General features: G+C 45.6%; 1 protein-coding gene across 3 annotated transcripts in view; it reads right to left on the minus strand.

Moving 5' to 3' along the window:
- The window catches only part of LOC126247988 (transmembrane protein 183-like), a 253,217-nt gene that overhangs the window by 173,001 nt on the left and 57,954 nt on the right, over positions 1–22,262 (minus strand). For all 3 annotated transcript variants that reach the window (XR_007545395.1, XM_049948571.1, XM_049948572.1), the window contains exon 2: positions 6,770–6,865. Coding sequence is in view for 2 of the 3 variants with exons in the window: in XM_049948571.1 (XP_049804528.1) it covers positions 6,770–6,865 (96 nt within the window). In the remaining variant the exon portion in view is untranslated. The remainder of the gene's footprint in view (positions 1–6,769; positions 6,866–22,262) is intronic.

Consider the following 22,262-nt stretch of genomic DNA (forward strand, 5'->3'; position numbering starts at 1 on the left):
AAGGAGCTGCTGAACCATAAAACTGACTACTGTAATCTAGTCTGGACAAGACCAAAGCATGGTAAAGATGTAGAAGAGAAGAACGGTCTGCACCCCAAGCTGTGTGGGCCAACAGGTGGAGAGCATTAGGCTTCTACATGCAGGTAGAATTCAGGTGGTGAAGACGGGGCAGCCACATCAGCTTCTTATCAAAAATAAGGCCCACAAAAAGGGTATGTGTTACAACTGGTCACCTCAATAATGTTCTGGATTGTGGTGTTCTGTGGTTTGATAACAAACCCGCGTTTTGGTGCGAGAAAACTGGAAGCCATGGGAGATGGTCCATGCTGAGGCCCATCAGATAGTGTCTTGGAGCCAGCACTCAGAAGATGCTACAGAGTAGGAGCTGCACCAGAGGCAAAAATCACTGACGTACAACGCAGGGGTAACCAGAGGCCCAATAGAGGTTAAGGGCCCATTGATGGCTACGAGGAAGAGTGTGACATTTAATACAGAACCTTGTGGGACACCATTCTCCTGAATCCAAGGGGTGCTGAGTGAAATGCCATCTTGTAACCAGAAGAAACTGAGATAAAAACTCACGGATAAAAATTGGATGGTGACCGCGAAAGCCCTAATCGTGGAGGGTAACTAAAATGTTATGGCGCCAAGCTGCGCTGTATTCCTTATGTAGGTCAAAGAAAGCCATGACAAGATTCCAGCGGTTAGTAAAAGCCTATCAGGCTGCGGTTTCCAATATGGTAAATGGTCAGTTGGAGATCATCCATCCCAGAAGTCACACTGATACAGGGACAAAAGGTTCCAAGATTCGAGTACCCAACATAACATGAAGCTAACCACACTCTCGAGCAGTTTACAAACTAGTTTGTCAGGCTAATCAGGTGGTATCTGTTGAGAGACGTTGGGCTCTTCCCAGACTTGAGGACAGCGGTAATTATATTGTCTCGTCATTGCAACCAAAAAGCACCCAAGAGCCAAATGTGGTTGAATACTATGAGGAAATGTTGCCTCGGGGCATTAAATTACTTCTTCTTCTCTTTCAGGGGTGCAGCAGGACAGGGTACAGAGTGAGTACAGGCTTCTAAGAGATCCGGAACCAAAGGAGAGTGATCAACCTGGGGCCTCACACATGGTGTGTCTCACGGCCGAGTTATGGTAGCAGGCTTTTGGCCCACGAGACGCTGGGAGGTGGTGTTGCTGGGAGGAGGGAGGGGAGCCCCATCACCGGCAGGGGCCAAAGAAGGGGGAACTTTTTCGGCCAGCAAGGGGGAGCAGCTCCATGAGGGGTATTCAAGTGATACAGGCAGAAGAAGATTCATTAACTGTGGAAACAGCTATTTCTCAAGTTTCTGAGTCTGACAGTGTGGCAATTGTGAACAAGGACACTGACGTGCTTGTTCTCCTAACAGGTCTAGGGAACAACAACTTTCACTTCCATGAATCGGGAAGAGGGAAATCAGCAGGAGTGTTGTATTCCTATAATTCTATTTCGATCCTGCATTTGCCTTTTTCAAACCATATCATCACAGGATGTGATACCACACCATTTTTTTTTTTTTTTTTTTGCCAGGGAAAATCGAAATTACTCAATCTTACGGAGCAACAGCCACACCTCAGAGTGCAAGATGCTCAATTTGTTAAACCTTTAGTCTCTCAAGATTTAATAGCAAGGGCGGCAGAATAATTGTTATTAGTACACCATGGGAATTCCAACTGCACATCTTTGGATGACCTCAGGCATGAGCTTCTTGTAACGTCTGTCCTGAGGAAATCTTTCAAACTGTAAAGGCTACCGATAACATTTGACACAGCAAGGTGGTACTCATCATGATCCTCCCATCAAGTGCAATCTTCGCTGGGGAAGAAAACTGATTCATGCTAGTTGGGCTGGAAGAAAAACTTACCAGGCTTGTTTCCCATGAAAATGACAAAAAGGTGCAGCACCACACGCAATACTGAAGATGGTTTCCTGCACAAGCAAAATGGGATGCACAGCAGTATGTGGATGTCACAAATCTGGACTGAACAGCACTAACACTATTGTGGCTTATCCAGCTAGGAAGACCAGGAAATTGAGCTCGATGTGGAATACAGTCACGGTGTCGCAATGGATCCTTAACACTGGATGCTGGACTGGGGCTGGCCGCAGTCTCCTAAACAAACTCGATGGAACTGAAATTTGATAAAATATGAATCTCTGATATTTAAATTGTGTTTTTTAGATACTTTGTTGTCCTTTTATTTTCTCAGTTGTACAAATGTTTATATTACTCATTAATAAATACATATTATCCATTACTATGTACTTTGTTATCGTTTTAGCAACCCATTGTCACCAATTAAGGCACGGACAAAAATGAATAAAAGCATACGTGAATTAAAAGAATTAAAACGACATACATAGAAAAACCATGTCACCCCACTGGAAATTTCATTTCATTGAATAACTTGAACATTCAAAAATGGAATCACTTTGGTTCTCAAGTGCACGAACACTTCATAGTGGCTAAAACTGAATAGCTAGATATCTTTGTAACATCAAATTTCATGCTCCACAACTTTGAGAACTTGACATTCTTCATTTGGAGTAGCCATTTTTGAGTTACAGGCATTGGAGCCAAGTTTTTTGCAAAGCTGGTGAAAATAAACGACATTTAACAGCTGACATTGCCCACACAACTCTGCTGATTTTGACATGTAAGTGCATCATTTCGCGCAAAATTTAATGCTCTTTCATTTTCGTAATAGTAAAATTTTCAGTAGGATGCATAGTTTTACAATAATAGGCAAAAACATGAAAAGTTCCAAAATTTCTTGGTTTTTTTGACCACAAAAAGTTGTCCTGAGGGATTTGGGGATTGAAAACTTGGATTCAACTTATCCTCCACCAAATGTGCAAGATAAAACAATAAAATGTTTTACTTCATTTTCTGCAACCAAAACGAACGCCATTACTGGGCTAGTATGCTTGATTTTACAACTGTCCACAACAGAGTAATATCAGGGAATGATATCAAGCAAGCTGCACCATCCTGAGCTACACAATCTTTTGGTCCTCTAGAGCGAGAGTCAAACAAGTAATATAAATTATCAGTTTTCTAGACTGCCACTGGTAGGCCATTACATGTAACAATAGCTCCCTGATCAGCACCAGAATCTGTAAAGAACTCCAATAAGCCAGTCTTTAGATATGGAAATCCACCATCTTGATTACTAATGCTCAGATGGCCGCAAATCTATGATAATGGTGAACTTGTATTAAACATGAATACAATTAATCTTGAGCACATCACTATTATACATTAGCCTCAGTCAAACACGGAACTCTTCGAGACTGTATGCTATTTCAGTACAATTGGTGGTAACCGGAAATTAAAGTTGAATCTTTTATATCCGAAGACCATGTCTCCGTTTGTTTAATTTTTGTAACTGGAATAGCTATGGCAGTGTTTGCAGTACACTGCTTACTTCAAGAAAAATCATGAAATTTACTATGACTTTGATGAAATGAGCCTCTCAGTACATGCCGATTGTTACCCATAACTTGGAAACGTTTGTGTCTTCCTGTTGTATTATGTCATTTTGTAGAATATGGCAAATTTTGTTAACATTCTAATTATCATTATTAAAGTTTATTGTAACATTATTAGTGATAATTCAATCTAATGCAGTTCAAATGTTTTCAATATTTACAGAAAAACAATGCAATCTTGAAACTGACTCCAACTGTTCACAATCAATCACTAGACCAGCATTACTCATTTGTAGAAGAAGCTGCTCAGATGTTTCTTCAACTTCCTGTCCATCAAATACAGTTTGACCATGGAAACCATGTTATCCAAAGTGACCACTGAGGTTTAACCATTTTTACAAACTCAATTATCCTACATAATAAATGTATTTCCGCATGAAATAATGGCTGTATTTCTAGGAGAGTTTCGTCTAACGACATGCCATTCCAGTAAGCCTGCATAGGTATGGTTCCCCTATGAAGTGTTCCGGCACTTTGGCAACAGGTAGAGTTAACATCAACTTTATTCATTAACTCATTTGGTAGTATATTTCCTGGTAAATAGCCTACTATAACTTTACAATTGCAAAGTTTTCTACGCAACAAACAAACTGTATGAGCAAATGTGTGTACAGAATTAGCAAAATCTACCCCATCAAATTGCTCTGAGCACTATGGGACTAAAAAATCTACCCTGTATTTAGCTCTAAACTGAGCCGTACACTTGGCATTTCTGGCTTGCCTTGCCAAATGTTCTTTGGGATTCTCATTCAATATAGCCCAAATTGTAGCCTCTTCTTCCCTGGCATGCCTAGAAAACACTGCTGTGGTATTTCATTTACACAAGATGCAGCAGTAGACTATGCACCGTATCTCTCTCTAAACGACACTGCCAGTCTTGACTGCACATTTCAACTTTACGAGTAGCTTGTGATATCAAAAACTGATATCTTTCAGTAGTGTTCTCCTCAGACTGTGTTAATGTGTGTCTTTTGGCATCATTATGAGCTCTTAGTTTTTCGCCCTAGTCCCTTTAGTGGCATTGGAGTGATTAGAAGTAACACCTAAAAGCCACGAAACAATATTAAATAATTATTAACTCTAACAAGAACTATTCAATGTTTTATTCATGTACATCAATCTGAAACTTGTTGTTATACAAAATCACAACATATAGTTATCTTTACCTTAAGAAAAGAATATCAGCATGTGTGATGAGACATGTAATTTTTATATTACTGCAATTGCGAACTAAAACTATGAAATTATCACCTCTGCATAAATAAATCCTTATTAATTAAACTTTTTCATTCAGGAAGAGCACATTAATTCGATTAAAAATGTGCCCTAGAAAATTAAAACCGAGAAGCTGCTTATGATCAATCACCCTAGGGCACCTTCTGAACGGAATTTAATCACATTTATTTACCAAATATCGAAGAAAGGCTGAAACTCGCAAACGGCTGAAACTCGCAAACGGCTGAAACTCGCAAACGGCTGAAACTCGCAAACGGCTGAAACTCGCAAAAGGCTGAAACTCGCAAAAGGCTGAAACTCGCAAAAGGCTGAAACTCGCAAAAGGCTGAAACTCGCAAAAGGCTGAAACTCGCAAAAGGCTGAAACTCGCAAAAGGCTGAAACTCGCAAAAGGCTGAAACTCGCAAAAGGCTGAAACTCGCAAAAGGCTGAAACTCGCAAAAGGCTGAAACTCGCAAAAGGCTGAAACTCGCAAAAGGCTGAAACTCGCAAAAGGCTGAAACTCGCAAAAGGCTGAAACTCGCAAAAGGCTGAAACTCGCAAAAGGCTGAAACTCGCAAAAGGCTGAAACTCGCAAAAGGCTGAAACTCGCAAAAGGCTGAAACTCGCAAAAGGCTGAAACTCGCAAAAGGCTGAAACTCGCAAAAGGCTGAAACTCGCAAAAGGCTGAAACTCGCAAAAGGCTGAAACTCGCAAAAGGCTGAAACTCGCAAAAGGCTGAAACTCGCAAAAGGCTGAAACTCGCAAAAGGCTGAAACTCGCAAAAGGCTGAAACTCGCAAAAGGCTGAAACTCGCAAAAGGCTGAAACTCGCAAAAGGCTGAAACTCGCAAAAGGCTGAAACTCGCAAAAGGCTGAAACTCGCAAAAGGCTGAAACTCGCAAAAGGCTGAAACTCGCAAAAGGCTGAAACTCGCAAAAGGCTGAAACTCGCAAAAGGCTGAAACTCGCAAAAGGCTGAAACTCGCAAAAGGCTGAAACTCGCAAAAGGCTGAAACTCGCAAAAGGCTGAAACTCGCAAAAGGCTGAAACTCGCAAAAGGCTGAAACTCGCAAAAGGCTGAAACTCGCAAAAGGCTGAAACTCGCAAAAGGCTGAAACTCGCAAAAGGCTGAAACTCGCAAAAGGCTGAAACTCGCAAAAGGCTGAAACTCGCAAAAGGCTGAAACTCGCAAAAGGCTGAAACTCGCAAAAGGCTGAAACTCGCAAAAGGCTGAAACTCGCAAAAGGCTGAAACTCGCAAAAGGCTGAAACTCGCAAAAGGCTGAAACTCAAAAAAGGCTGAAACTCAAAAAAGGCTGAAACTCAAAAAAGGCTGAAACTCAAAAAAGGCTGAAACTCAAAAAAGGCTGAAACTCAAAAAAGGCTGAAACTCAAAAAAGGCTGAAACTCAAAAAAGGCTGAAACTCAAAACTGCATCTGCGATACTGTATTGCCAAAGTCTTTCAGCTATAATGGTATTTATTAAAATTTGTGTATTGTCAGAATATGCAGATTTCGGCACGGCAAGATCCCGCATCACAATTTCGTGTTTCGTCCCAGAAAGTATTTATGTGGAGGTGGTCATATTGTATCTACTAGCAAAATACAAAATTTAGAAAGCATTAAACATAACTTAAGTTAAAAACTTAAAAGTAGACCTTGACAGAAAAAACCTCTATAAAGAAGTACTGCCCCTTTAAGTTCCATGTAAGTAGTAATATTCTGATCCAAGCATCATAGTGCCTGGGGACTAAAAAAGGTGACATCAGTTATCCTTTCTACAACAGCATATTTTCATTATTTATGGATGGAAGCCTCTTCCTTCCTATTACAAATGATAAAAACATTGGATATTCGTGAAAGTAGAAGCGCTACATGTATTAACGTGAAAGTTTCAGTCACCTCTCAGAAGTTACTGATAACAGCACCCAGTACAAGAAGGGACTAAGCAGTTTGTTGATTTTTACAAAATGCAACAACACTGAAGAATTGTAAACAGACATGCTAAAGAAAATGAACTTACCATCATTCACAACTGCCTCCGTTTTCTTTAACCCATGCAGACTGCTGAATGGTGACTTTATTATTCCATCTGATTTTCTTTTTCCCATTGACAAATCTGAAATAAAGAGACAAAAATTACTGATAAGATAACTACCTTCTGCAGACAAAATTAATGTCCAGGAGGTCTTTAACACTTTCTGTCAGCCTCGTAGACCACCACACAGTTTCAATAGCTTAATTTTAGGTCACTGCAGTTGTACCTATTTTTGGTGTCATATTATGATACCAAAATACTGATGTGGTAAATGGAGGCCTGCTGTGGTGACAATGGTACTTTGCTTGCAAGCGATGGGTTTCATAATCATTACAAGGTGAAAGCAATTTGAACAGAGAACTGTCATGAGCCATGATCATGGAAGCCTGAAAACTTTGCCAGAGAAACTTGTGCAAGCACAATCATTACACTGATATTTGTACAGTACATGATGAATAATATCATACAACTGTAACTGGCTAGCGTCCATGCACCTGCAGGATTAAAGCACACAATGAGTATCTAACATGGCTGTGTCACACGTGTGTGGTGCTGTTTGCATACCTACAGGCCACTGCATCTCTCAAACAGCATGTTGCTTTCTGAGCCAGTATCAAGGTAGATATTAGATCCTCCCACTTTTAACCGGCATGCAGGTCCAATAATATCCTGTTGTGACATGGGAGGTGTGGTGAAGGAATCTGGGTGCTGGACTGTCTACTCGTGGGCATAGCAGTGTATCTATGTTGGGATTAGTCAGTGTGGTGTCAGTGCAGATAATTTCAGCCAGCCTGATGGCTGCAGAGAAAGTCGTAGGCCTGACTCGTACATTGGTTGCTGAGAGTAGCCTGGTAGGTGATGAAGGATTGACCTCCTAGGGGCACCTGAATGATCCCACTGTCTCTTCTGACCTACAGTCGGCCTGAGATCATACCAGTGGTGCAACGAGAGCAAGGGCACAGGTGGTGAACCCACTCGAGGGTGGGATTACGGAAGGTTCCAAGATTGGGCCTGAGGGCTGTTTGACCATCTACATCCATCTTCAGGAACCCAATGGCTGCCACTGCATGAGCTCACATGTATGGGCTCACACCTTCAACTGGACCCCAAAACGGGTACAGGGTAACCTCATAGGTCACAAGGTGTTTCAGATGTCTGACATTGCTCTCAGAAAGAATATGAGGTCAGCCATAGGCACCAGCTGCAGCTGCAACAACATGCACAACCCATTCCTCCTCTCAGACCTCACAGGGACCTTTGCCACCATGACCTTTAAAGAAGTGAACAGAATATTGAGGTTCTGTATGTGCTGCTCCCATGTGGCTCCCATTATATGAGGTGCGGCTAGAAAAAAACCAGACTGATGCTGGAAAAAACATTTATTTACAATTATTTACAATTTCATGTTATCTCCTTCAATGTACTCTCCTCCTCGGTCTCTACACCGCTCCATACGAATTTTCCACTGTTCATAGCAATGCTGCAGATCATTTTCGGTAAGTCCATACATTACTTCCAGTGCTTTTTCTTTTACTGCTTCAACAGTCTCAAATCTAGTTCCTTTCAAAGCTGACTTGACTTTAGGGAAAAGAAAAAAGTCACAGGGGGCCAAATCAGGTGAGTAGGGTGGATGATCTAAGATGGGAATGTTGTGTTTTGCCAAAAACGTCTTCACTGACAACGCACTGTGAGCTGGGGCATTGTCTTGGTGAAGGATCCATGACTTTTTTCTCCACAAATCGTTCCGTTTTCTCCGTACTCGCTCACGTAGGGTAGCCAGGACGCTAACGTAGTAATGCTGATTCACTGTTTGTCCCTCTGGTACCCAATCAATGTGCACAATCCCTTTGATGTCAAAAAAAACAATCATCATTGCCTTTAATTTCGATTTTGACATTCGTTTTTTTTTTGTCGTGGAGAACCAGGAGTTTTCCAATGCATCGATGGCGTTTAGTTTCGGGATCGTAAGTAAAAAACCACGATTCATCGCAAGTAATAACATTTTGTAAGAAGGTGGGATCACTTTCAATGTTTTCCAGGATGTCAGAACAAATCATTCTTCGGCGTTCCTTCTGTTCAATTGTGAGACACTTTGGAACCATTTTTGAACACACTTTGTTCATGTTGAAACTTTCATGAAGAATCTGCCTAACACTTTCCTTGTCAACTCCTGTTAACTCAGACACTGCTCTGATTGTTAAACGGCGATCTTGTCGAACAAGTTTACCGATTTTTTCAATGTTTGCATCAGTTTTTGCTGACAATGGTCTGCCAGTGCGAGTGTCATCACTGGTGTCTTCGCGGCCATCTTTAAATCGTTTAAACCACTCAAACACTTGTGTTCGCGATAAACAATCATCGCCGTTCACTTGTTGTAACATTACAAATGTTTCACTTGCAGATTTTCCTAGTTTGAAACAAAATTTGATGTTAACACGCTGTTCTTTCTGTACACTCAACATTTTCCGACGCACAGACAAAACGTCAACTACTTAAAACAGACACCACGGGCAGACTGAGTGCAGGAGGCAGATGAAACTCTAGCAGTAGGCGGAGCGAGAGTCACGTGACAGGCCACGCGACTTTCAGCCTTATTGCATTCGTTTTATTGTTTCACCAGTACTAGTCCGGTTTTTTTCTAGCCACACCTCATAATAATGTCATCTGGGTAGTTCACACAGTTAGGAATATATTGTAATAACTGCTCTAAATAAGATGCATTTCAGCTACTCCAAAAGTTAAGCAATTGTAATGGTACGTGAAAAAAGCACATTGTGCACAAAGATTTATCACGATTGTTCATCTAATGTCAACGGTAAGAATTCCTCTCCGAGATCAATCTTAAGACAAAAACTGGCTGCCAGGCAGTTTTGCCAGTATCTATACCAGACCTGGGACTGAATACAGATTTAAATGTAATTGCATATTAACACTTATCTTAAAACCTCCACAGATTTGGATACTGCCATCAAGTTTCTTTTTTAACTACAACCACTGGCTTTCCGATACGGGCATAATGACACCTAATTGATGTGCCCTAAGTAAACTGGTTCAAATGGCTCTGAGCACTATTGGACTTAACTTCTGAGGTCATCAGTCCCCTAGTCCTTAGAACTACTTAAACCTAACTAAGCTAAGGACATCACAGACATCCATGCCCGAGGCAGGATTTGAACCTGCGACCGTAGCGGTTGCGCGGTTCCAGACTAACGCCTAGAACCACTCCGCCACTCCGGCTCGCGTGCCCTAAGTAGTTACGCTATAACTGCATCCAACAAGGCATATGGAACTGGCTGATTGTGAGAGAAGTGAGGCAGAGCAGATTGCTTTAATGATATATGTGCCTGAAACTTTGTGGCACAGTTCAGTGAGATTCCAAATAACTGCTTGTGTGGTTTACATACTTTATATAGGTCTTCAAATGAAATGGTGGAGGATACCAAATTGATTTGATCACTTACTCTAAAGCCAAATGCTCTGAAAGTATCTAATCCAAAAATGATAATTGCCATTGGCAAGTTTACAATCACAAACATTAGTCTGCATTCGAATACATTACCACATACTGAGCTGGTTCATAATAAAATTGTGTGTCCACTGTAAGCTGCCATTTTCTTTCATGGCACTACAATGGCAGTGAGCTGATACCTCGAGATTTATTATCTGCAACACCTCAATCCAGATGGCCATTGGTGGTTGGTTTGTGGAATTGAAGGGACCAGACTACAAGGGCCATCGGTCCCTTTTTCCATGAACTTGAAACACCCACACAGAATAAAAAACAAACAATGGAGATGACAAGAGACGATGCAGGACAAGAAAGACACAGACAGAGACCAGAAAAAAAGGAATTAAAATCACACCAAGTGTGACAGTGGTTGGCCGACCATAGAAACAAAAAATGAAAAGCCAACCACCAAGAAACGCACTAAAAACCCCAGTCCAAAATCGTAGGCCAAAGGCCAGACTCAACACAAAAAAAGGACAAACACTTAGAGCAAGTGATAAAAACCCCCTGCACGAATAAAACTCAAAAATAAATCTGCCATCCCAACATCATCTGATGAACGTGCACGAAGCGTATCAGTCAGCGCAGCGCAAATGTCTGCCTGAGCGGAGTTAAAAGTGGGCAGTCCAACAAGATGCGACATAAAGGTGGGTCCTCACAGCGCAATAAATAGTCGTGCATCGTCCAGGTGTGGCCAATGCACAGCCAGCAGAGGACAACAGAGTCCTTGCGAGAGAGCCACAAGAAGGAGCGCCACACACCAGTAGCCTCCTTGATGGCCTGAAGTCAGTTGGGTGAAGGAAGGGTGCACCATTCTTCACTCCAGGTGCGAAGTACCTTCTGCTGCAAAACTGACCTGAGGTCACTCTCCGAAAGGCCAATCTCCAAGGCTGGTGCACCGACAACCTGTTTGGCCAGCATGTCAACATGTTTATTTCCCGGGATGCCGGCATGACCCGGGGTCCAAACAAAGACCACAGAGCAGCCGCAATGGGCAAGAGGATGGAGGGACTCCTGGATAGCCATCACCAGACAAGAGAGAGGGAAACACTGGTCAATAGCTCATAAACCGCTCAGGGACAATGATGTTGTTTGATGTTTGGTTTGTGGGGCGCTCAACTGCGCGGTTATCAGCGCCCATACAAATTTCCAACCTTTGCTCAGTCCAAACTCGCCACATTCATGAATGATGATGAAATGACGAAGGACAACACAACCGCTCAGGGAGTCACTACAGATGACGAAGGACTCACCTGAGCAGGAGCGGATATACTCCAGGGCGCGAGAGATGGCGACCAGCTCGGCAGTGAAAACAGTTCAGCCAGCTGGCAATGAGTGTTGTTCATAATGATCCCCTAGAGTAAGAGCATAACCGACACGACCAGCAACCTACGAACCGTCAGTATAGACTACGTCAGAGCCTTGAAACGCGGCAAGGATTGAAAGAATGCGGCAGTGGAGGGCCTCAGGAGGGACTGAGTCCTTCGGACCCTGTGCCAAATTGAGCCAAAAGCATGGGCGGGGCACACACCACAGGGGTATATGCTGAGGGGCCCGGAAAAAAGGTGGAAGAGGTAAAACCTCAAGTCCAGAGAGAAGAGCTCTGACGTGAACCGCAATCATACACCCTGACCGGGGCCACCGTTCCGGAATATGGATGACCGACTGAGGGAACAGGAGACAATAACTGAGATGCCCGGGCAAGCTAAAAACATGTGTAGCATAAGTGGCCAGTAATCGTTGGTGCCAGATCCGCAATGGAGGAACACCTGTCTCCACAAGTATGCTGTTGACAGGGCTTGTCCGGAAAGCTCCAGTGGCGAGTCGGATCCCGCTGTGAAGGATGGGGTCCAGCAACCGCAATGCGGAAGGGGATGCCGAACTGTAAGCCAGGCTCCCATAATCTAGACGGGACCCAATTAACGCCTGCTACAGCCGTAGAATGGTAGACCGATCAGCCATCCAGCTGGTGTGACTCAAGCAACGAAGAGCGTTAAGATGCCACCAGCATATCTGTTTAAGCTGCTGAATATGAGGGAGCCAAGTCAACAGGGTATCAAAAACCAGTCCCAAAAACCGATGCGTCTCCACCACAGCAAGAGGTTTGCCGTCAAGATATAGCTGTGGCTCAGGGTGAACAGTGCGTCGCTGGCACAAATGCACAACGCAGGACTTGGCAGCTGAAAACTGGAAGCCATGCACTACAACCCAAGGCTGTGCCTTGCAGATAGTGCCTGCAGCTGCCTTTCAGCAGCTGCAATGCTAGTGGAACTAAAGTATAGGCAGAAGTCATCAGCATACAAGGAAGCTGAGACAGACGTTCCCACCGCCGCAACTAGCCCATTAGTTGCAATTAAAAAGATGCAGACACTTAAAACAGATCCTTGCGGTACCCCATTCTCCTGAACTCAGGAGGAACTATGGGAGGCCGCAACTTGCACGCGGAAGGAACGAAGCGACAGAAAATTTTGTATGAATATTGGGAGCAGACCCTGAAAACCCCAACCATGAAGGGTAGAGAGGCTGTGATGTTGCCATGTCGTATCATATGCCTTCCGCATGTCAAAAAAGATGGCGACCAGATGTTGACGGCAGGCAAAGGGCGTACAGATGGTAGCCTCTAGGCACACCAGATTATCGGCGGCAGAGCGGCCCTTACAGAACCCACCCTGAGACGGAGCCAGAAGGCCCCCAAGATTCAAATAGCCGACTCAACCTCCAGCTCACCATGCATTCTAGTAACTAGCAAAGAACATTGGTGAGGCTAATGGGGTGGTAGCTGTTCACCTCCAGTGGGTTCTCACCAGGTTTCAACACGGGGATTACGATGCTTTCTCGCCACTGCGACAGGAACTCACCCTCAACCCAGATATGGTTGAAAAGGTCTAGGAGGCATCGCTGGCAGACCACCGAGAGGTGTTTGAGCATCTGACAGTGGATACGATCTGGCCAGGGAGTTGTATCAGGGCAAGCGGCTAGGGCACTTTGAAATTCCCACTCACTGAATGGAGCATTGTACGATTCAGGATGGCACGTGTGAAATGAAAGGCTCCATGTTCCAACCACTCTTTCACGGAGCGGAAGGCCAGTGGGTAATTCGCAGAAGTGGCCATCTGCAGGGGTGCCCAGAAGAGTGACGCTGTGGCAGTGACAAAAAAGATCAGAAAGTGGTCACTACCGCACAAGTGGTCATGCACACCCCATTGGACAGATGGTAATAGGCTAGAGCTGCAGATCGAAAGGTCAATGGCCGAGTACGTGCCATGCAACACACTGAAATGTGTGAAGGCACCAGTATTTAAAAGAGAAAGGTCGAGCTGTGCCAATACTTGCTCAACGATGGTGCCTTGGCCTGTTGCCTCAGAGTCCCCTGGGGCTTCTCCAGCCCCTGGGGGTGTCTGGTTTGCCACTGGTCGGAACGTGGGAAGGGAGTGACCCAAGGGCTCCCTTCCTAGTGAGAGAAGCTGAAGAACACTTATGCTCCTCTGGCTTAGAAGTGGGGACTAGTGTACCCGATTGTTGGGCGGGTTCTGCTCCCGAGGTAGGTGGTGCGGGAGCAACAGTGAGGGAAGTGCCCCCCACCATCAAGGGGGCAGATGTGGTCCTTTGGCTCTGAGAGCTGACTGTATTTGGTGCAACAGATGGAGCTGTAACAGGAGTGACAGTGGTGGCAAGACGGCGTCATGTGCACAGGATGAAGCCATTCAAATTTCTGTTTAGCCTCAGAGTAGGTCAGTCGGTCAGGGTCTTTTATTTCATTATTTTCCGTTCCTTCTGTAGAATCTTATAGTCTGGCAAGCAAGGTGGATGGTGCTCTCCACAGCTGACACAGATGGGAGACGGGGCACATGGAGTATCAGGATGGGATGGAAGACAACAATCGCGATATATGAGGCTGGAAGCACAGCGGAAAGACATATGGCCAAACCTCCAACACTTGAAGCATCGCATCGGGGGAAGGATATATGGCTTGACATCACAGCGGTAGACCACCACCTTCACCTTCTCGGGTAATGTGTCACCCTCGAAGGCCAAGATGAAGGCACCGGTGGCAACCTGATTATCCCTCGGACCCCGATGGATGCGCCAGATGAAAATGGACACCTCGTCGCTCTAAGTTGGCGCGCAGCTTGTCATCGGACTGTAAAAGAAGGTCCCTGTGGAAGATAATGCCTTGGACCATATTTAAGCTTTTATGGGGTGTGAGATTAACAGAAACATCCCCCAGCTTCTTACAAGCAAGTAATGCCAGTGACGGGATAGAGGATGCTGTTTTTATCAAGACTGACCCAGACCGCATTTTTGACAAGCCCTCCATCTCCCCGAACTTATCCTCTAAATGCTCTACAAAGGACTGAGGCTTCGTGGACACAAAGGATTCCCCATCAGCTCTCTTACAGATTAAAAGAGGTGGGAAGGGACCAAATAGCTGGGTCATCAGTCCCTTGTTCCGAATAAAACAATGCCACAAGGATGAGAATAAAACAAGCAAGACTGATGACACAAAATGGAGGGAAAGGAAAACCACAAGAGCGATGGAAAGACAACAAACACTTAAGTGGACAAAAGGGGACAAGAAAACCACAGAAACGCAAGAAACAGGTAGAAGAGATTAAAACGACAAAACAGATTACCATGGCTGGCTGACCATGAGAATAAAAAGGAGAAGCCAGCCACTCTGCAACACATTAAAACCACCACCCTATAAACACTAGGGTGGAGGACACATGGGGACAAAGGACATGCGCTAAAATTTAGATCAAATGATAAAACCCACCCTCACGAATAAAATTTAAAACTATATCAGCCCATGAGGCATTGTCAGATAAAATTAGCGGCAATGAGTCCAATAACCAAAGATTTCATCACAGGCCAGTCAAAGTGGGACAGTGCACCAGAATATGGACCATTGTCAACTGGGCACCGCATCAACAGCAACACTGAGGCGGGTCTTCACGGTGCAGGAGGTAGCTCTGGGTGGCCCAAGCGTGGCCAAAGAGGAGCTGGCAGAGAACCACAGAGTCCCTGCGAGACGCCCACATGGAGGACTGCCACACATTTGTAGTCTCCTTAATGGCATGCAGTTCGCTGTGCGTACTACGACTACGCCATTCCGTCTCCCAAAGCCAAAAAACCTCGCGACATAAAAACGAACACAGGTCAGTTATTGGAATGCCGATCTCCTTAAGTCATTTCCGTGTAACCTGTTTGCCCAGCAAGTTCGTTGCCTGGGATTCCGACGTGTCCAGGGGTCCACACAAACACCACTAAACAACCAGACCATTCCAGGGCATAGGTGGATGCCTGGATGGTTGCTATCAAAGTATGACGAGGGTAGCCCTGGTCAATAGCTTGTAGGCTGCTCAGAGAGTCAGTAAACAGAAGAAATGACTCCCCAGGGCACAAACTGATGTGCTCAAGAGCACGAGATATAGCCACCAGCTCTGCAGTGGAAACACTGCAGCCATCAAGCAAGGAATGCTGGTCAATATGTCCTCTATGGACAAACGCAAAGCCGATGTGACCATCAGCCATCGAACAGTTGGTTTAAATCATTTCATGGCCTCAGTACATGTCAAGAATCGAGATGAAGTGACAGCAGAGAGCTGTGGGGTGACTGAGTCCTTTGGGCCATGTGCAAGATCCAGGCAAAGCCGCGGCCTAGGTGTACTCCAAGGAGGTGTACGTGATTGGACCTCGAGTATAGGTGGTAAAGACAAGGACTCCAGTTCAGATAGAAGGGACTGGACACGAACTACAATTGGAAGCCCTCACTTGGGCCACCTATGCGGGAGATAAACTGCCGTGGGTGGGAAAAGGAGATTGTAATTTGGATGCTCAGGAGAACTACGAACATGTGCAACGTAACTGGTGAGCAGTTGTGCGCGCCTGACCTGCAATGGAGGAACTCCAGCCTCCGCAAGGACGCTGGTCACCGGACTCATCCTAAAAGCTCCTGTCACTAGTTGAATGCCACATTGGTACACTGGGTCAAATAAACTCAATGCTGCGGGCACCGCCGAGCCATAAACCACACTCCCATGGTCAATGTGGGATGGAACAAGGGCTCTGTATAGCTGCAGCAGCGTAGAGCTGCAGCTACAGCCCATGACTGCAGCTTGTGGATGGCTCCCTGTAGGCACCGCTCAGCAACACCAGTACTAGTGGAGCAGTACGAAATGCAGAAGTCGTCTGCATACAGAGACGGATGGCCCCACAGCTGCTGCTGCTAGACTGTTAATGGCCACTAAAAATAGAGATACACTCAATACAGAGCCCTGTGGGACCCCAATGTCCTGGATATTGGGAGGGGGGGGGGGGGGGGGACTATGGGAGGCACCAACTTGGACATGGAAAATACGAAGCGACAGGAAATTCTGGATAAAAATTGGGAGCTGGACTCAGAGACGCCACATGTATAATGTGGCAAGTGTATGATGGCGCCAGGTGGTGTCTTACACTTTTTGTAAATAAAAAATGACGGCAACAAGGTGTTGGCATCTGGAAATGGCTGTTCGAATTGCAGACTTGAGGGACACAAGATTATCAGTGGCAGAGCAACCCAGGCAGAAACTGGCCTGGCATGGAGCCAGGGGCCACGTGACTCCAGGACCCAACCCAACCGCTGACACACCACACATTCAAGCAGCTTACAAAAAACGTTGGTGAGGCTGATGGGCCAATAGCTATTCACATCAAGCAGGTTTCTGCCATGTTTGAGCCCTGATATGATGGTGCTCTCCCACCAGTGCGATGGAAAGATGCCATCGCACCAAATCAGGTTGAAGATCACAAGGAGATGTCCCTTATAATCTGACGAGAGATGTGTAATCATCTGACTGTGGATCCGATCAGGCCCAGGAGCTGTGTCGGGGCAATGTGCAAGGGCACTGAGGAGCTCCCACTCTGTAAATGGGGCATTATAGGGTTCACTGTGGTGTGTAGTGAACGAGAGGACTCTCTCTTCTACCTGCCGTTTAAGGGTACGAAAGGCTGGGGGGTAATTCTCCGATGTATAGTGCTCAGCAAGTGCTCGGCAATTGTGTTTGCATTGGTGGATAACACGCCATTTATGTTAACACCAGGAACACCTGTCGGGGTCTGGTACCCAAAAACTTGTTTGATCTTTGCCCCGACCTGGGAAGGTGACGTTTGGCACACAATGGTTGAGACGTACCCCTCCCAAAACTCATGTTTCCACCTTTTGATATGCTGGCCAACGCAGGTATGGAGCCGTTTAAAGGCTATGAGGTGCTCCAGGGAAGGGAGCCGGTTATGCCACTGTAGAGCTCGCCAACACTCCTTAATTGCCTCAGCGACTTCCGGAAACCACGAAGGGACTGTCTTTTTCCGGGGCACCCTAAAGAATGAGGGATTGCGTTTTCTGCCACAGAAACAATCATTGTAGTTACCTCTTCAACCAACAAATCGATGTACCCATGTGGGGGAGATGCAACAGTGACAGCAGAGGTGAAAATTTCCCAGTCCGCCTTGTTTAAAGCCCATCTGGGTAGGTGTCCACAGCCGTGATGCCGGGGCAGCGACAGGAAGATGGGAAGTGGTCACTACAACACAGGTTGCAATGTGCTCTCCAGTGGATAGATGCAACAAGGCCAGGACTCCAAACCGAGAGATCAATGGCCAAATGTGTGCCATATGCCACACTGAAATGTGTGGCAGCCCCATTCTTTAAGAGGCAGAGGTTGAGTTGTGACAGTAAATTTTCGACATCTCTGCCTCAGCCAGTAGGAACTGTGCCATGCCACACGGGGTTACGAGCATTAAAATCTCCCAAGAGTAGGAAAGGTTTATGGAGCTGATCAATCAGTGCAGCCATGCGTTCAGGGGTACTGCACCATCTGGAGGAAGCTATACGTTGTACACAGTTATTTCCTGTGTCATCTGTATCCTGACAACCACTGCTTCAAGAAGGGTTTGAAGGGGCCCAGGTTCACTGCATACTGAGTTCAGGACATAGGCATGAATTTCACCTGACACTCTAATATAGTTGCTTGTGTTCCTGTAATATCCCTTATAGCCATAGAGGGCAGGAGTCCGCACTGCCGTGAACCAGGCTTCCTGGAGGGCAATGCAAAAAGCAGGTGTAAAGATTAACAGTTGCCATAGCTCAGACAGGTGTTGGAAAAAACCGCTGCAGTTCCACCGGAGGATGCGTTATCATGAGACTGGGAAGACCTGAAGCACCCAAGGAGGCAGGTTATGCCTAAGGGTCACTTACTGCCACCGAATGAGTATTTGTAGCCATTTCTATGGTGGATGAGGCATCAGTGAGATCCAGGTCCACAGGGGACGCTAAGATCTCCACTGCATCCTCAGATGCAGAATTGATAGGGAGTGGTGGTGTTGGGGCCACCAGATGGTCCTGTATCTTAGCAGACTACTACTTAGTTTGCTTGCTCTCTCACTTCCATTTAGGGGCTTGCAGGGAAGATTTTTCTGAAGCAGCTTCAGGCACAGAGGAAGGCCGTGAAGCTCTTCGTCCAGCAGCATTTGGCTCCTTGAGCCGCTGGCGAGTGTCCATTGTGGGATTAGTGGAGACCTTGGAAGAGAGGGCCACAAGGGACCCCTTCCGCAAGAGAAGAGCCGGAGGAGGCTGTTGCTTCTCCGGCAGGGGGGAGGGGGGGAGGGCTTGCTTCCAAAGCAGGTGCTTTGGGAGAAAGGGAGAAAGATTTGCCTCCTACCACCAAGGGTCGGATGTATACTGGTGGCCCAGAGGGAGGAACCACTGGCACTTGGGGCGGCAATGGTGATGTAGCTGCAGCATATGCATCGTCAACCTAATGGGGTGTAATATTTTGAATTTACAGTTAACCTCTGTGTAAGTCAACCAGTCCAAGTTCTTGTACTCCATAATTTTCCACTCCTTTTGGAGTACTGGGCAGTTTGGCAAGCAGGGGGAGTGGTGCTCTCCACAGTTGATGCAAGTGGGAAGTGGCGCACATGGTGCTGTGGATGTCCACAGTCTCGGCATGTGGCGCATGTGGTGCCAGAAGTGCAGCGGGAAGACGAGCCCAAACTTCCAGCACTTAAAGCACCGCATAGGGGGAGGGATGTATTGTTTAACATCACAGCGATAAACCATCACCTTGACATGTTCAGGCAATGAATCACCCTCAAAGGCCAAGATGAAGGCACCGGTACCAACCCTGTTGTCTTTGGGTCCCCTGTAAAAGCGCCAGATGAAATGAACACCCCTCCGTTCTAAGTTGGCGTGGAGCTCGTCATCAGACTGCAAGAGGAGGTCATGATGGAAAATAATCCCCTGGACCATGTTGAGGCTTTTATGGGAAGTGACGGAAACAGGAATATCACGCAGCTTGTCACAGGCGATTAGCGCTCAGGATTGGGCTAGGGATGTTGTCTGAATCAAGACTGCGCCGCTTCACATCTTGGAAAGCGTTGTCACTTCTAAAAACTTATCCTCGAGGTGTTCAACAAAAAACTGAGGCTTTGTTGATAGAAAAGAGTCCCCATCGGTTCTGCTACAGACTAAAAACTGAGGCGAATATGGCTCTCTCCGTTCTGAAGCTCTACGTTCCTCCCAAGATGTAGCGAGGAAGGTAAACCATTTAGGTTCATACCTGTCAACATTGTATTCTATCTTCCCCTTCATAGAGACTGCTATTGCCATATGGTTACCAGCGAGAGATGACTTAGTCCGCTTCATTGTGGGTCATCTGCCCTGATGCCACCCACTGTGTCCACCCTGATAGCTGAGTGGTCAGCGTGACTGATTGCCGTCCTATGGGCCCGGGTTCGATTCCCGGCTGCGTCAGGGATTTTCTCTGCTCAGGGACTGGGTGTTGTGTTGTCTTCACCATCATTTCGTCCCCATCCGGCACGCAGGTCGCCCAATGTGATGTCGAATGTAATGAGACCTGCATCAAGGTGGCCGGACCTGCCCTGTAAGGGGGCCTCCAGGCCAATGATGCCTAACGCTCATTTCCATTTCATGCCACCCACTCCTATCAGTGTCTCTCCCCATGGGCGCCACCCAGCCACAGCGAAGGCCAACTGGCATGATGGCCATTACCAGGAGTCCTGATGCCCCAGGAAGACAGTTATCTACTCCTAGGCATATGTGGGGAGTTTACAGCTCAGGCATCAGTAGTGCGATTCCTGTGTTGTCAGGGGGCTACCACCAAATAGGTACATGACAGCTCCACCACAACGGACTGGCTACCATGCTGGATATTGTGTGCAGAGAAATCCAATATTGTCATGGAGGCGAAAGAGGACATGAGACAATGGAAGAAGATGACATACCTCGAAAAGTGTCCTTGCCCAAATAATTGAATCGCAGGTGGAGATGCAAAGCCATGACAAGAGGTTCAGGAGATCGAGTCTAAGGGCACTCGCACACCACGTAAGGCATTCTTCCCCATATGGCACACAATTCTGTAGAATTTTGAAAGTGGCAGGTCGAACCATAGAATGGGACCTGAACTCATAGGGCCGTAAAGTGAGAGGCTCCTTTTAATCGCCTCTTACAACAGGCAGGAATACCTCGGGCCTATTCTAACCCCCGGACCCGCAGGGGGGTGTAATGTTATGCCCGGATATTTAAACAACTTGACTGTGCCAAGAGGGACACTAACAATACTGTAGCCAAACATTACAGGTTTGATCTTCCTATTCATCTGAATTAACTTATATTTTTCCACATGTATGGCTAGCTGTCATTCACAATACCAACTGGAAGTTGTCTTGTACCTTCCTACAGTCAGTCAACTTTGAACCTTACCATACACCATGGCATTATCAGCAAACAACCGCAGATTGCTGCCCATCTTGTCAGCAAATCATTTATGTATACAGAGAACAACAGCGGTCCTATCACATTTCCCTGGGGCACTCCTGACAATACCCTCATCTCTCCTGAACACTCACCATCCATAGATAACATACTGGGTTCTATTATTTAAGAAGTCTTCGAGGCACTCGCATATCTGTGGACTCATTCCATATGCTAGTACCATTACCAGGCTGCAATGGGACACCGTGTCTAATGTTTTCCAGAAATCTAAAAATATGGAATCTGCCTGTTGACCTTCATCCATAGTTATCAGTATATCATGTGAGAAAAGGGCAAGCTGAGTTTTGCATGGGCATTGATTTCTACAACCATGCCAATTCGTGAACATAAGCTTATCAGTCTCAAGAAAATTTATTATGTTCGAACTGAGAATATGTTCACGGATTCTGCAGCAATTAGACAGTACGGATATTGGTCTATAATCTTGTAGGTCCATTCTTTTACCTTTCTTATATACTAGAGTCACCTGTGCTTTGTTTCCAGCCACTTGGGACTTTGCGCAGGGCAAGAGATTCGCAATAAATGCAAACTAAGTAATGGCCCAATGCCATAGACTACTTTTTGAAAAACTGAACTGGGATTCCACATGGACCTGGTGATTTATTTACTTTCAAATCTTGCAGTTGTTTCTCTGTATCAGGGATGCTTATTACTATGTTGTCCATATGGGAGACAGTCTGGTGGTAAAATGTCAGTATGTTTGCACGATTCTCCTGTGTGAATGATTTCTTTAATGTGAAATTTAAAAAAATCAGCTTTCATTTTGCTATATTCAACTGCCACACTAGACTGGTCAACAAGTGACTGAATGAAAGCCTTAGACCCACTTAGCGATTTTACATATGACCAGAATTTTCTTAGGTCCTCTGCCAGATCTTTTACTAAGGTGAGATGGTGGTAGTAGTTGTATGCTTCGCGCAAAGTTCTTTTCGCAGATGCACGAGTCTCTACTAATTTTCGCTTGTCGCATTTCTTTGTTCCCTTTTGAACCGAAAGTGCAACGGCCTCTGCTTCCTCAGCATCCACCAAATTTTGTTATTAAACCATGGTGGGTCTTTTTCACTCTTTATCCACTTAGGTACATAACTCTCAAGACCACAATTTAAAATCTGCTTAAACTTTCCCCATACTTC

The sequence above is a fragment of the Schistocerca nitens genome, chromosome 3 (genome assembly GCF_023898315.1).
Source record: "Schistocerca nitens isolate TAMUIC-IGC-003100 chromosome 3, iqSchNite1.1, whole genome shotgun sequence".
Classification (NCBI taxonomy): Eukaryota; Metazoa; Arthropoda; class Insecta; order Orthoptera; family Acrididae; genus Schistocerca; species Schistocerca nitens.